The sequence below is a fragment of the Pundamilia nyererei genome, unplaced genomic scaffold, assembly GCF_000239375.1.
Source record: "Pundamilia nyererei isolate P.nyererei 1_Seehausen unplaced genomic scaffold, PunNye1.0 scaffold00220, whole genome shotgun sequence".
Lineage (NCBI taxonomy): Eukaryota > Metazoa > Chordata > Actinopteri > Cichliformes > Cichlidae > Pundamilia > Pundamilia nyererei.
In genome coordinates, this window is record NW_005187621.1 from 931,215 (window position 1) to 943,367 (window position 12,153).

Genomic DNA, 12,153 nt, shown 5'->3' on the forward strand with positions numbered 1-12,153 from the left:
CAAAGAGGAAAACACAAGGATGGAAGACTAGTTCTCACCCAATAACATATCTTTAATGTAGAAATAATGGAAACATCTAATCTATGTGTAGTTTTCTGCTCCTGGACTGATTATTGATCTATTTGCTGTCATAGACTGAATAGAAATGACTGCATTAAGCGGTTTAAGCTTAAACTTGTCCTGTAGTCACATACAGTAGTGCTGCTGCCACACCAGCCCGCTCATTCGCTTCGAATGAATTTCTGCCTTTGCAGATCACTTTCTTGCTCCCGTCTCTTTCCTCTCTGTCACTTGACTCCTGTCTCATTAACATATTCAGGGCCTCATTGATCTTTGTGCCGTCCACGTCTAATAAAAAGCTGCTGTGTTGATGTGTGTGTGCGCCGCGGATGAGCTGTTTGTCACAGATGGTCTTTTTTTAAAAGATGTGATTTACAGCAGCAGAGAGTGTAACTAATGTAACTAATGTAACTAATGTAACTAATGTAACTAATGTAACTAAGCCGTCCTGCTGATGAGGTGGGATCGTGATATTACAGTGTGGTATTCTGTCACACATTTGAATACGTACAAAATGCAGTTTTTAAATGATGATTTCATTTATTAAAGTAAAATGTATCCAACCTACCTCGCCCTGTGTGAAGAAGTAATCAATTCATACACTGAAGAAGTGGCCGAGTCGAAGTCTGGACTTAAATCCGATTGAAATGTTTTGGCCTTAAACGGGCTGTTCATGCTGGAAAACCCTCCAATGTGTCTGAATGAAAACAATTCTACAGAGAAGAGTGGGCCAGAATTCCTCCACAGTGATGTGAACGACTCATTGTCAGCTATCACAAACACTTGTTTGCAGTTCTTGCTGCCAACGGTGGAACAACCAGTTATTAGTTTAAAAAAAAGAAATCAGGAAAACAGTGAATACTTTTCCACAGCTGTAAATGCAGGTCAATCAGTGTTTCAGTCTCATGTCAAAGGGCTTTTGTTTTGACACAAAGGAGCAGCACTGGCAGATTTTTGGGGGAAGTCTTGAATGATTTTGTGACAGTTGATATCTCACACTTACCATTTCTTTGCTGTTCTAAACAAGCTTCTCTCTTTCGCTTCTTCCACAGTCGACCTCTGTCTGCAAAAAGCACTGTTGGGAACAGCTCAGCCCGATGTAAGGACTGTTTGTTTGGCTCTTCTGTTCATTTAGAAAAACCTAAATCTGCATGCAGCAGATGATCTCCTGTCATGTTTTCTTTGAGCTTTAAGAGGAGCACGTATTTGTCTAGTGTGTGTTCCTCATTAAAAGCTCTGTTATCACCTAAATGCAAGAAAATTCGATTTATTAAAGCAAAAAAGGCACCAGAGGTGATCTAATCTGATCTGCCTCTGATCAAGTTGATTTGCCGTTAAACAGTTTGACTTTATCTGTCCTTCTCCAGCCAAACCCGCCCACACCTCCAGGATGCCGGCTGCCGCCTCCTCCCCCGGCTCACTCCAGCGCTCCCGCAGCGACGTGGACGTAAACGCTGCGGCCAGCGCCACCGCCCGCACGAGGATGCCTGCCGTACCCTCCACTGTGCCGTCGTCGGCCTCGCCCTTCAGCTCTGCCTCGGCGCTGCCTCCTGGATCCTACGCTTCACTGGGTGAGACAGCCGCTCACGTTGCAGTTATCCTGCTCCACACTCAGCTGTTGCTTCTAGCTGCAAACTGGACCAGCAGCTCCACTTATAGCAACGTATTTAACCTAAAAGCACGACCACGAGCACAGGCCGATTTATGCAAAAATCACAGAGCACACTTTATAAAAACAAAAAACAAAAAGATGGTTCAAAGGTTCACACAACAAAAACTAAAATAACAGTTTGTAGTAAAAAAAAATCACCATCTGCTGTTTGGTGCTAATGAAACCCAAACAAATACTTTGAATAATTGCATTTATTCACCTTCAGATTCTGCTGCTTTTTATATAATTTGATGCCTTTCAGGCAGCAGGTCTTATGATCAGGATCAAGATGCTATTTCTATTTTTTCATTATATAATTGTCATGTTGGCTGATAATACGATTACTGAATCAATCTCAAATAAATAAATTGGTGTGGGCGGTTCATGCATTTGTCTCAGGTTGATCTGATCTGATCATAAGCTCACCATCCAAATCAAATTTGCTGTGTATGCCCCCCTCCCACCACCACACCTCCTCCGCCCCTCTAAAGCCTAACCTGTTGACCCTAAACCCTGTTGTGTTTCTCCCGGCCTCGCTCGCTTGTCAGACGGTTCGTGGTCTGTTAACACAGACGGTAAGCTGTGTGGGTGTGGTGGGTGTTTTACCTCCATCAGTTCTGTAATGGTGGTCATCTGTAATGGAAATGTCAGCGCATGGACTGTCTGTGCATGGTTTACTCCAGTTTCTCACACACGCAAACACACACACCTGGAAAACTACCAACCTGTGCGGTTACAAAGACAAATATGATGACAGAGTTACAAAGAAACCTGTGAGCAGCACGAGATTTTCCCCGCCGTACCTTCTGCTTTGAGTCTGAAGTTGTTTTACGATCACATGCAGTTTTTCTTTGCTTGAGAACAGAGTCAGCTGATTGTGTAAATAACTGATTCTGCTCCTCAGCTGTAGTTTTGACATGTAGATAAATGTAAAGCATCAGAATGAAAAAATCAGCGTTTCCTGTCCTGAGAAGTGCAGTGTTAGTCCTCTGTTAGTCGGCCTGCAAACAGCTCAGACTTCACTGACTCTGAAGTCCCGCTCTGGCTGTCAGTACGTGGAGGCTTGAACTGCTCTCCATGTGGTCAGTAAACAAAATACCTTCCTGTGCTGGTGTCGGTAGGGTTTCATCCTGTAATTCACATCCCTGCATGGTGGTGTCAGATCTGTCAGAAATAAGAGGAACAGCCTTTGATGTTGTGGCTGTTGTGGCTCCTTTAACTCAGCCCTCAGCTGCAGAGCAGGCTGAATTCACTTCTTTGTGTCTAGTTTGAAACCAAATAAACCTAAAACTCTTCGCTGCAGCCATCGTTTGAGCTTTACGTGCAGTTGTGGCTCCTTTTACTGTTCACATGAACCTTTCAGCCTGTGAGTAACTGACTTACAGATATTTTCCTGCTGCCTTTTTTTTTGGAAGACTTCACAAACGTGCGTCTCTGTGGCCTCGGCCAATGTTAAACTTCCACAGTCTGTGTTGACAGAAAGCGAACAGAGAGACGGGCCTAGTTACTGATGAAGAAAGCACTTCATCGCTGGCTGTGACGCAGATGCACACTGTGGCTGAAGGCTTCCCGGGCACACGTTGTGATTGATGTATACTTGAAAAGACAACAGAAAAAAACACACAAAAGAGTCTCCTGATCCTCGCTGTGCCTCCAAAGCAGAAGCAGTGCCGACCTCCTGAGGGCACTGGTGGATGCTTTATCACCCAGGCTCTGACACTCGTCTGGCTGTAACACCTGCCCATCAGCGAACATGGAGACCATGAAAAACTGTCCTGCTTTCTGTTTTCTTCCACTTCTTGGCTTGTGCAGCTGTTATGACATGGCCTTTGTTGTTCTATGTCAGAGCTCAGGATGTTTGTATCCACAGATTAGGGGAAAAAAGCTTTCTCTGCAGTGCATGAAGCAGCTGCTCAGACTTTCTAGTGATTCCTGGAAGCAGAGGACACACTTGCATCTACAGACATGTACAAAAGCAGGACTGCAGTCAGTCATGTGTCTCTGCTCGTATTCGATCAGGCAGACGAATCAAACAGAAGCAGCCTATAGACACACAGAGCTCCTAATGTAGGAGAGGAGGAGGTGATGGGGCGCTGAGTGGACCCAAATGTAGGACATGTCACCCAGATGGAGTTAGGCGGGACTCCCAACCAACGCCAGCTGTATTTACTATGTGTGTGTATACGTGTCTCTCCTTTACTGTGAACTTTATAACGTAATTGTTCCTGAGTCTTTGCACCAGTTCACTCACATTACAGCTCGTTAACCCGGAATGAAAGGTTGTTGGTGACGTGTTGAGACTTCCGTCTGCATGAGGCACAGATTCCTCTCCGAGTCTGTAAATGTTGTGGCGTCTTTATATCTCCTCCATCTGTTTCTGTCTCCACATTTGAATCTGGCAGCTGAGAGATTAGAGAAACAATTTGTTCTCAGTGACCAATAAACGCTTGTCATGTGACCCCTGCTACCCACAAAAACACCTTTAATGTTACCGTCCGCTGTCTTTATGGATTTAAAGCTCGTGTTCATGGATGACAGACTCTGTGTTTCTCTGGTCTTCAGGATGATCTGTATGGTTTTCCTCCCTTCAGTCTCAGTCCCTCTGTTGCTGCATGAAGCACACATGTAGGAAGTGTCACAGCAGTCTTAAGACTTCAGTGTGTTTGAGCTTTTGTCTTCCTGCGTCTCTGCCTCTGCAGGTCGAGTGCGAACAAGGAGGACAAGCTCAGGAAACGGTCCGTCAGTGACAGACACACGGGGCCGGAGTCGAGGGAAAGTCGTCTCTCAGTCCCAGCGTGAGTAACTCTGCTGCTTTTTTAGTGATATAGATCAAATTTAGATATCAGTCTGTTCAAATACAAATATAAACGTTTTTCTTAAATAACATTTCTGTGACTAAAAAATGGATTTGTAACTGTTTTTCATACTTTTCTAATCTTACCACTTATTTGGAAACCTAAACAAAGGTGTGACAGACATATGAACTGGTTCACCGAAATATGTCTTCCTGTGTTTCAGCTGGGAGTCGGTCAGGCTCTCCCGGGCGTCTGCTGAGCTCCACCTATGGCCGGATCCCCAGGCCCACCATGGGCACCGGTGCCACCGCCGCCGCCACGGGTAGCACCTCCACCAGCCTGACCGACAAGAGCCGACCTCGAGGTCACCGCAGCCAGGGCTGCAGCCGAGAGACCAGCCCCACCAGATCAGGCACGGGTATGGGAGGGAAGACAGACACATTTAAAAATGAAAGCATTTTTTTTAAAACACAGGTTTGGGAGCATTTGTGAAGAAGTTCAAGTTAAAAAGTGGAAAAAGAATTACTGAAAGTAAAAATCTGAGAACTTGGTATAAATATGATGCTGTCTGAAACAGTAAAGCCGGTCAGAATTGGCAGATCGGACTCCTTGTATGTGAGTCGACCTGCACGCTCGACTGGAGGCGAAAGATCTTCCTGGTTCGTCTTCCTGATGCTAACACCTGCTGCCTCCCCCCTCTCTGTCTCTGTCTCGCTCGCCTGCCTGACTCACTAACCGTCTCTGCTGGGCTTCAGGTGTGTCATGTCTGCCTAACCTCTCTTCCCTGCACCGCTCTCTGTCTGTCTGTGTGTCCGCCTCTGCAGCCCGGAGTCGCATCCCTCGACCGAGCATGAGTCAGGGCTGCAGCCGTGAAACCAGTCGCGAGAGCAGCCGCGACACCAGCCCGGCGCGGGGCTTCTCCCCCCTGGGTGAGTATGGTATCAAAGACTGAAGGCTGAGACGATCTCAGACGTCTGTCTGACTAAATCCTTACTTTTCCTGCTTTTTTATCTGCATGCTCTCTGTCTAATTGTCCAGGTTGTGTCTGCTGGTAATCCTTTAAAGTGCAGCTAATTGTTGTCTTTTAAGTTCCTCTGTAAAATAACATCCTCACTCCTGGTCTCTCCTTAACTTTGCGTCCTCCTTCAGCGTCCCGCCGTCACTCCCGTTCCACCAGCGCCCTGTCCTCTGCAGAGTGCTACTCAGGTGACCAGTGGAGCAGATTTAAACAGATAACGAAAACAAAAGCGGCTCAAAGCTTCCTGCCTCACCCTGCATGGCCAAAGTCGACTCTGCCTCCTGTGGTCAGAGTGGGAAGTAATCAATAATCAGTCAGATATTGGAAACCTTTACAGAGCAATCAGATGTAGCCTCCAGCCACAGATAAACCTTAAAGATGCTTAAGTGAAGTTTCCCACTCTGGTGCACGTAAAGCAGTACATCTCATTCACCTACAGGGGGCGGTACTAAACCAGTCTGGCCTGGTCCTGACAGTCATAGCTGCCTTTGTCATGTTTATCGCTACCAGGGGTGTAACGGTTCTGAATCAGGGTGCAAACGTCCGCAGTCTCCTGCCTCCACCCAGTAAATCTGTCAGATAAATATAAGCTGGTGCAGCTTTAAGGTGGAATACTCTGTGCCAGAGTACAACATACTCACAAAAACAGTCAAGATTCTCTAACAAAGTTCCTCGTTTTTGTTTATTAAACTCATCATTATGAGTTGGGCTGTCGGTGGGCTGTTAGCATGGTGAAAGCTAAAGATGCTTCAAGTAAAGAGAAAACTGGGAATACTTAATTCATTATCAGCTGATCATGCCCGTGATAAAGCAAATACTTGCCCGTATGTTTTGTAATTAACCTGACTATGGATCAGGCGAATCGTTACACCCCTACCTGTTGCTATGAAACGGCTACAGGAAACAGGAGTTCATGCTTGTAAATATTGAAGATAAAGTTTTGCTTCTCCTTCAGTTTGGTGTTTTGTTTTTTTGCAGAGCATCATGAAGTTTATTTCTCTCATGCAGTTTATGAAGTTTGTTATTTTTCACATTTTTTAGCGAGCGCTGCTGGGTTTTACTTCTGGAGCTCTGCTTGTGTTTTGCATTTCTTTGTATTTGAGTTGATTAAACAGGCTGTTCGCTGCTCAGATCTGGACTTGTGTTATATTATATTACATTCAAACAGCCTCTCTGCTCATCACTGTGGGTTTGGTCTGGTTTAAAGCAGTTACTTAAAAATTTGCAACCTGCACAGGTAAATAACACAAATTCTTCTCATGTAATTTGAACTCATTAAATTGTCTGAATTCACAAAAACGGGACCAAGACTCACGTCACTGTTATTGATCATCAGTTCTACATGAAGGAGATGTTTCTGTTTAATATTGAGGCGTGCCTGTGGATTTTAAAGCCTCTGTAATCAAACTGCTTCTCCTCCTCTGACCTCCTCCCATCAGACCGGCTGTCCCATCAGGCTCGGATCTCTGCCTCAGTCAATGCCATGAGGATCCTCAACACGGGCACCGAAGTCGAGGCTGCGGTCGCCGATGCTCTGGTGAGAAGAGAAAACTGTTTTTGCCTTAATGTGAATACAAATGTGAATCAAAGATGTTGTCGCAGCTCTTTCAGCTCTGTTAATGCCCTCTCTGCTCTTTCTCTCTGGACTTTGTACATTTCAGCTCTTAGGAGACTCGAGGAGTAAGGTACAGGTAGATCTCACCTGTCACTGCATGCAGAGCATGAGCTGTGCACACTGACTTTCACGTTTTAAACATGGATGCAGTGATTTGCTTTATTTCAAGTTGTTTTAGCTTGGTAAAGGTTGCTTATCGCTCCATTAAAAGCAGCATGTTGATATGGACTCATATGGAAGAGAGGGGGGAAACACCCCAAAGTAACCTCATCCATCTCATGCGATGACACCAGAAGCATCCATGAGTCTGCCTGTGTAGCTGCATGCTACTTCTTCTGACAGCTGTACATTTACCCTGTGAAGTCTCGTCTTTACACTTAGCCTCTCTCATCTCCTCTCTGATGTAGCGGAGGCCAGTGAGGCGGCGGTTCGAGTCGCCGGGGATGTACTCAGACGACGACGCCAACAGCGACGCCTCCAGCGCCTGCTCTGAGCGCTCCTACAGCTCACGTAACGGCGGCGTGGCGCCGCACTACCTACGTCAGACGGAGGATGTGGCGGAGGTGCTGAACCACTGTGCCAGCGCCAACTGGTCCGAGAGGAAGGAGGGACTGCTGGGACTGCAGAACCTGCTCAAGAGCCAGAGGATGCTCAGGTGGGTGTGCCAACAGTGGAAAACAGGTCTGAAAAGCTCCGCCTCTGCAGGTTTGAGGACTTTTGGTTGATGTAAAGGGGCGGTGGATAAGGTTTAATCGTAAGGAAACATGCTGGGTTATGAGTTTAATGTCAGGAGTTTTGTTAAAGAAGGGTTTAATAAAAGAAACCTTGTAGTCTTTGTACACTTCTAATCAACCTTGTACCTTGATGCTGACAGTCAGCAGAAAGGTTAAAGCAGAGAGATTTTAGTGGTCAGTCCAGGCTGAGATCCAGAGGCTGTGTTTTCAGCACACTCCTACTTCTGTTCAGATCTGTTTCAGCTACTGGAAATGCACTGTGCGCGGTTCAGGAGATGATCTCCAGCGAACTTGCTCTGTTGTAGCTATACACTGTATATAGTGATGGACGTGTATTCTAGTCTAAAAAGCCACACCCATCACTAGATACAAGTTTCTCATGACCCCTGGTCTTTTTTTATTAATGCAAGGGGGCGACTCCTCTGGTTTAAAACAAACAAACAAAAAAGGATATGAGAAAATGAGTGTGCTTCTCACCTCACTATTTTCTCTTCCTCTCAAAGTCGAGTTTATCTAATGAAGCTACAGTAAAGTACAGAACTGTAATGTCTCCTGTTTCTTTACTCTGTCTGCACATAAAAGCTTTCTGTTGGCAACAAAATAACCGTGCCTGTTGTTTCAGTCGTGTGGAGCTGAAGAGGCTTTGTGAGATCTTCACCAGGATGTTTGCGGACCCTCACAGCAAGGTGAGACGGCAGCATGTTTCACACGTACTCTTATTAAAAGTGAAAGCCGACGTCAGAAAGCAGCAGTTCACACTTCCTGTGGAGAGAGAGGGGACAGTGAGAGCCGGAGGGATAAACCTGGGAGTTTGTTGTGACTCTGAAGCTGGGACGTGAGCGTCGTGGCTGATTTCACTGCTCTCGTGTCGTCACTAACAGCAGGACAAACTAACAGTGTGTGTTTTCTTGTTGCATGCCTCCTCGCTGATGCGGACTCTAACAAACACCAGAGAGTAAGTGTTTGCTCTCACTCACATGAGAACTGTCTGCTGTCATATTTCACTGCGTGTGTACTCGTCTCAGACCAACATGTGCAGACAAACACTCAAACATCTCCTCCTCATCATCACCCCTGACTCTGTGACAGGTCTTCAGCATGTTCCTGGAGACTCTGGTGGACTTCATCGTGCTGCACAGGGACGACCTGTTGGACTGGCTCTTCGTCCTGCTCACACAGCTGCTGAAGAAGATGGGCGCCGACCTGCTGGGCTCTGTCCAGGCCAAAGTCCAGAAGGCTCTGGATGTCACGAGGTTAAGACTGAAACCTTTTCATCACTAAAGAAAAGTCCTGTATGCTTCTATCCTGCAGCAAATTAAACTCCAATCAACCAAACTGGATTTAAAGTAATTAATGGGACTTTCCTCTGTGCAGGAAATAACACAAAAGAGCAACGAGTCACAGTTTTAGTAAAGGGGAAAGTGATCCTGTTATTTAATTTGGTCCTGCAGGTGGAGCACAGGAGATGTTTTGCACTAAATGTTTTTTAAAAAAGTTTATAAATTACTTTAGAATATGTGGAAATATAATATAAAGTATGTTGTGTGAACTCACTGAAGCAAGAGCAGCTGTTGTCAATAAAAAAGAGGGTGTAACTTCATCTCGTGTTCTGACCATGTTTTTCTCTCCTCCTTCCCGCCTCCATGCAGGGAGTCCTTCCCATACGAGCAGCAGTTCAACATCCTGATGCGCTTCATCGTGGATCAGACGCAGACCCCCAACCTGAAGGTGAAGGTGGCCATCCTGCGCTACATCGAGGCTCTGGCCAGGCAGATGGACCCGGCCGACTTTGTCAACTCCAGCGAGACACGCCTCGCCGTTTCTCGCATCATCACCTGGACCACCGAGCCCAAGAGCTCCGATGTCCGCAAGGTAGGAGGGCATGTCAGCCTCCGTCTTCCTTAAAACACTCCCCCCTTTTCATCCCTTTAAATTCCTCTAAATGTTTCATTTTTTTTATATTTTCAGTTGTTTTGTTCTGTTTTTTTGGTTTTTTTTCATGTCTTAAATTTTTCCCCCTTAATGGTCCTTCCTCCACCCACCTCACCCTTAGACCCTTCATAACTGGGCAGGGGAGGATTTCTCAGGCCGAACCAGCACCGTGGCCTCTCTGCCCGGGGAGGGCAACCTGGAGGAGAGGTGCAAGCAGGTAGATCCTCTACCAGTGAGCATGCGCAGCGTGAATAACCTCGTCTAACCCGGTCACAAAGAAGCGGGAAGCTGCTGTGAGCGTGTTTGTTCAGGCCCGCGTACAGAGGACATTAACCTGAGAGTGTGAGCGGGTTCTGTGAATGCTTTTCAGCACTAACTGCTGGCAAACGGTGAAAAAGGTGGAGAGGTATCCGTGTACCTGAGGTGTGTGCATGAGATGCTGCAGCTGAGTGCAGCTTTAAGACTAACTCTGCCGACCATTATGATATTTCTCTTATTATCAGGCATGAGTCTGACCTTTAACCTTTACAGTAAAACATGAAACATTCGAATCATTTGAAAGGAAACTGAGTGATAAATGCTTCCTTTAGCTTTTGCTTAACAAGTTCAATTGACATGCTGCATGTTAACAGAACTATTACTTTTATTTTTCCTGTTATATTTTTTCCTCTTCCAATTAAAATGGTCAAAGTTTCAGAGAATCGCAGTCTTTGTACAGATCTCCAAAAGTTGATTCTGTTCCTCTGGACGTAGCGTTTTCAGTGAGAGAAACGTTTCGTCACTCATCCAAGTGACTTCAGTCTCAGCTGACTACAGGTTTCTCTAATCTTATAAACTGTACATTTGCATAATGACTGAAACCAGCCCACTGAAGGAACAATGGGCTGGGAGGTCAGTTCCTTCATCACAATTATGCAAATTCTCATGACCATTGATCAACAACCACTGACCAATGGCCATGAGTACCATTCACAGAGAGTTGGGGAATGGCTACAATCACAGCATTGTAAGATGGTGACAGATGTACCCTTAGATCCCCTCCTCGATTCAGAGATGGTCTTTCCCTTTTCACGTAAATGGCCTCCTTGACTCTTCGCTCAAACCAGCGTTCCTCCCTGTCCAGGATGTGCACATCCTCATCATTGAAAGAGTGTCCACTGGCCTGTAGGTGTAAATACACTGCAGAGTCCTGGCCTGACGAGGTAGCTCTTCTGTGGTGTGCCATCAACTTCGCCAAAGGTTGTTTGGTTTCCCCGATGTATAAATCCTGACACTTAACAAGAGGTCAAATTGCTCCAAACTCTCAGTTTTTGGGGTTTTTTTTGTCACAGAAGCTCCACCCACCTGCTGTTCAAACCTTGAGTTTGCAAAGGGCAGCCAATCAGAAAAAAGCTGGCTTAATTGTGGACAAACTAGAATAAAATAAACAAAGAATATTTTGAACTGTAAATCATGCAAAGCCCAGAATTAAAATATGGTGCACAATAGGTCCACTTTAAAGTGGAAGCCAGGGTTATAATAAGTGAACATGGCTGAAGCCATGTTTACTCAGAGTTGATTTCTCTGTGGGAGGATTTAATCTTTGAAAGCACTCTGTCTAAATTTGTGGAGAAATTGTGGTACGGTTTTTGTTACTGCTGGACTTTGTCTGTTACTAACTGTTGAAAGGTTGGAGGTAAACAGGTTTACTTAAAAACAAAAAAAGGTCTGGGCATTAAAGCATGCTGATAAACTTGTGCATGAAATTGAAGGCTTTTATTCTGAAGGTCTGAAGGTGTAAAGGTTTAAAATTAACTGGGGACTTTTACTTTAAAAGTCCCACAACACTGAAGTATCTAAGGCTACGTTCACACTGCAGGTCTTAATGCTCAATTCCGATTTTTTGATCAAATCAGATTTTTCTGTCTGCTTGTTCACACTACAAATAAAATGTGACAGCAAACGTGCTCCTGTGTGAACCCTCAAAGCGGCCCGCATGCACAAAAGACGACGTCACACACAACGCGTTCTGTTTAGACACAGAGCAAACAATATTGTTTGACTGTTGGCCCTTAATATAAAGACTTGTTTCGGACTTTATGTTTCCCAATTTTGCTTTAAGTTATAAAGTTATTTTGTTATTTACATATGGCCTAATAATTATCCTTATTGCTGTTTCAGAGAGGAGCGGTGCTTCAAAGGATAGTTGCTGATTTCTGTCAGAATCTGCAGATTATGCAGTACAAATAAAATGTTCACATTTCTCCAATGTTGTCTTTCCAACAGTTTCACTAACATCTACACCAGATGGCCAGGAAGCGTTCACGATGTCTTCTCCGGCGCTGATAATTGGCGTCTGTCTTGTGTCA

General features: G+C 45.3%; 1 protein-coding gene across 10 annotated transcripts in view; it reads left to right on the forward strand.

Annotated features, from left to right (window-relative positions):
- LOC102193141 (CLIP-associating protein 1-A-like) overlaps nucleotides 1-10,108 on the forward strand; it is a 39,804-nt gene extending 29,696 nt beyond the window's left edge. Inside the window, exons 18-31 of one of the 10 annotated variants that reach the window (XM_013914734.1) lie at nucleotides 1,113-1,159; nucleotides 1,428-1,631; nucleotides 4,411-4,506; nucleotides 4,730-4,924; nucleotides 5,331-5,435; nucleotides 5,656-5,712; nucleotides 6,964-7,061; nucleotides 7,186-7,215; nucleotides 7,547-7,794; nucleotides 8,496-8,559; nucleotides 8,826-8,828; nucleotides 8,963-9,126; nucleotides 9,523-9,745; nucleotides 9,927-10,108. In XM_013914734.1, coding sequence (XP_013770188.1) covers nucleotides 1,113-1,159; nucleotides 1,428-1,631; nucleotides 4,411-4,506; nucleotides 4,730-4,924; nucleotides 5,331-5,435; nucleotides 5,656-5,712; nucleotides 6,964-7,061; nucleotides 7,186-7,215; nucleotides 7,547-7,794; nucleotides 8,496-8,559; nucleotides 8,826-8,828; nucleotides 8,963-9,126; nucleotides 9,523-9,745; nucleotides 9,927-10,070 — 1,678 coding nt within the window. In that variant the 3' untranslated portion in view covers nucleotides 10,071-10,108. The remainder of the gene's footprint in view (nucleotides 1-1,112; nucleotides 1,160-1,427; nucleotides 1,632-4,410; nucleotides 4,507-4,729; nucleotides 4,925-5,330; nucleotides 5,436-5,655; nucleotides 5,713-6,963; nucleotides 7,062-7,185; nucleotides 7,216-7,546; nucleotides 7,795-8,495; nucleotides 8,560-8,825; nucleotides 8,829-8,962; nucleotides 9,127-9,522; nucleotides 9,746-9,926) is intronic. The other 9 variants (XM_013914738.1, XM_013914737.1, XM_013914736.1 and 6 more) reach the window with 9 other exon arrangements.
- Nucleotides 10,109-12,153: the final 2,045 nt, after the last annotated feature.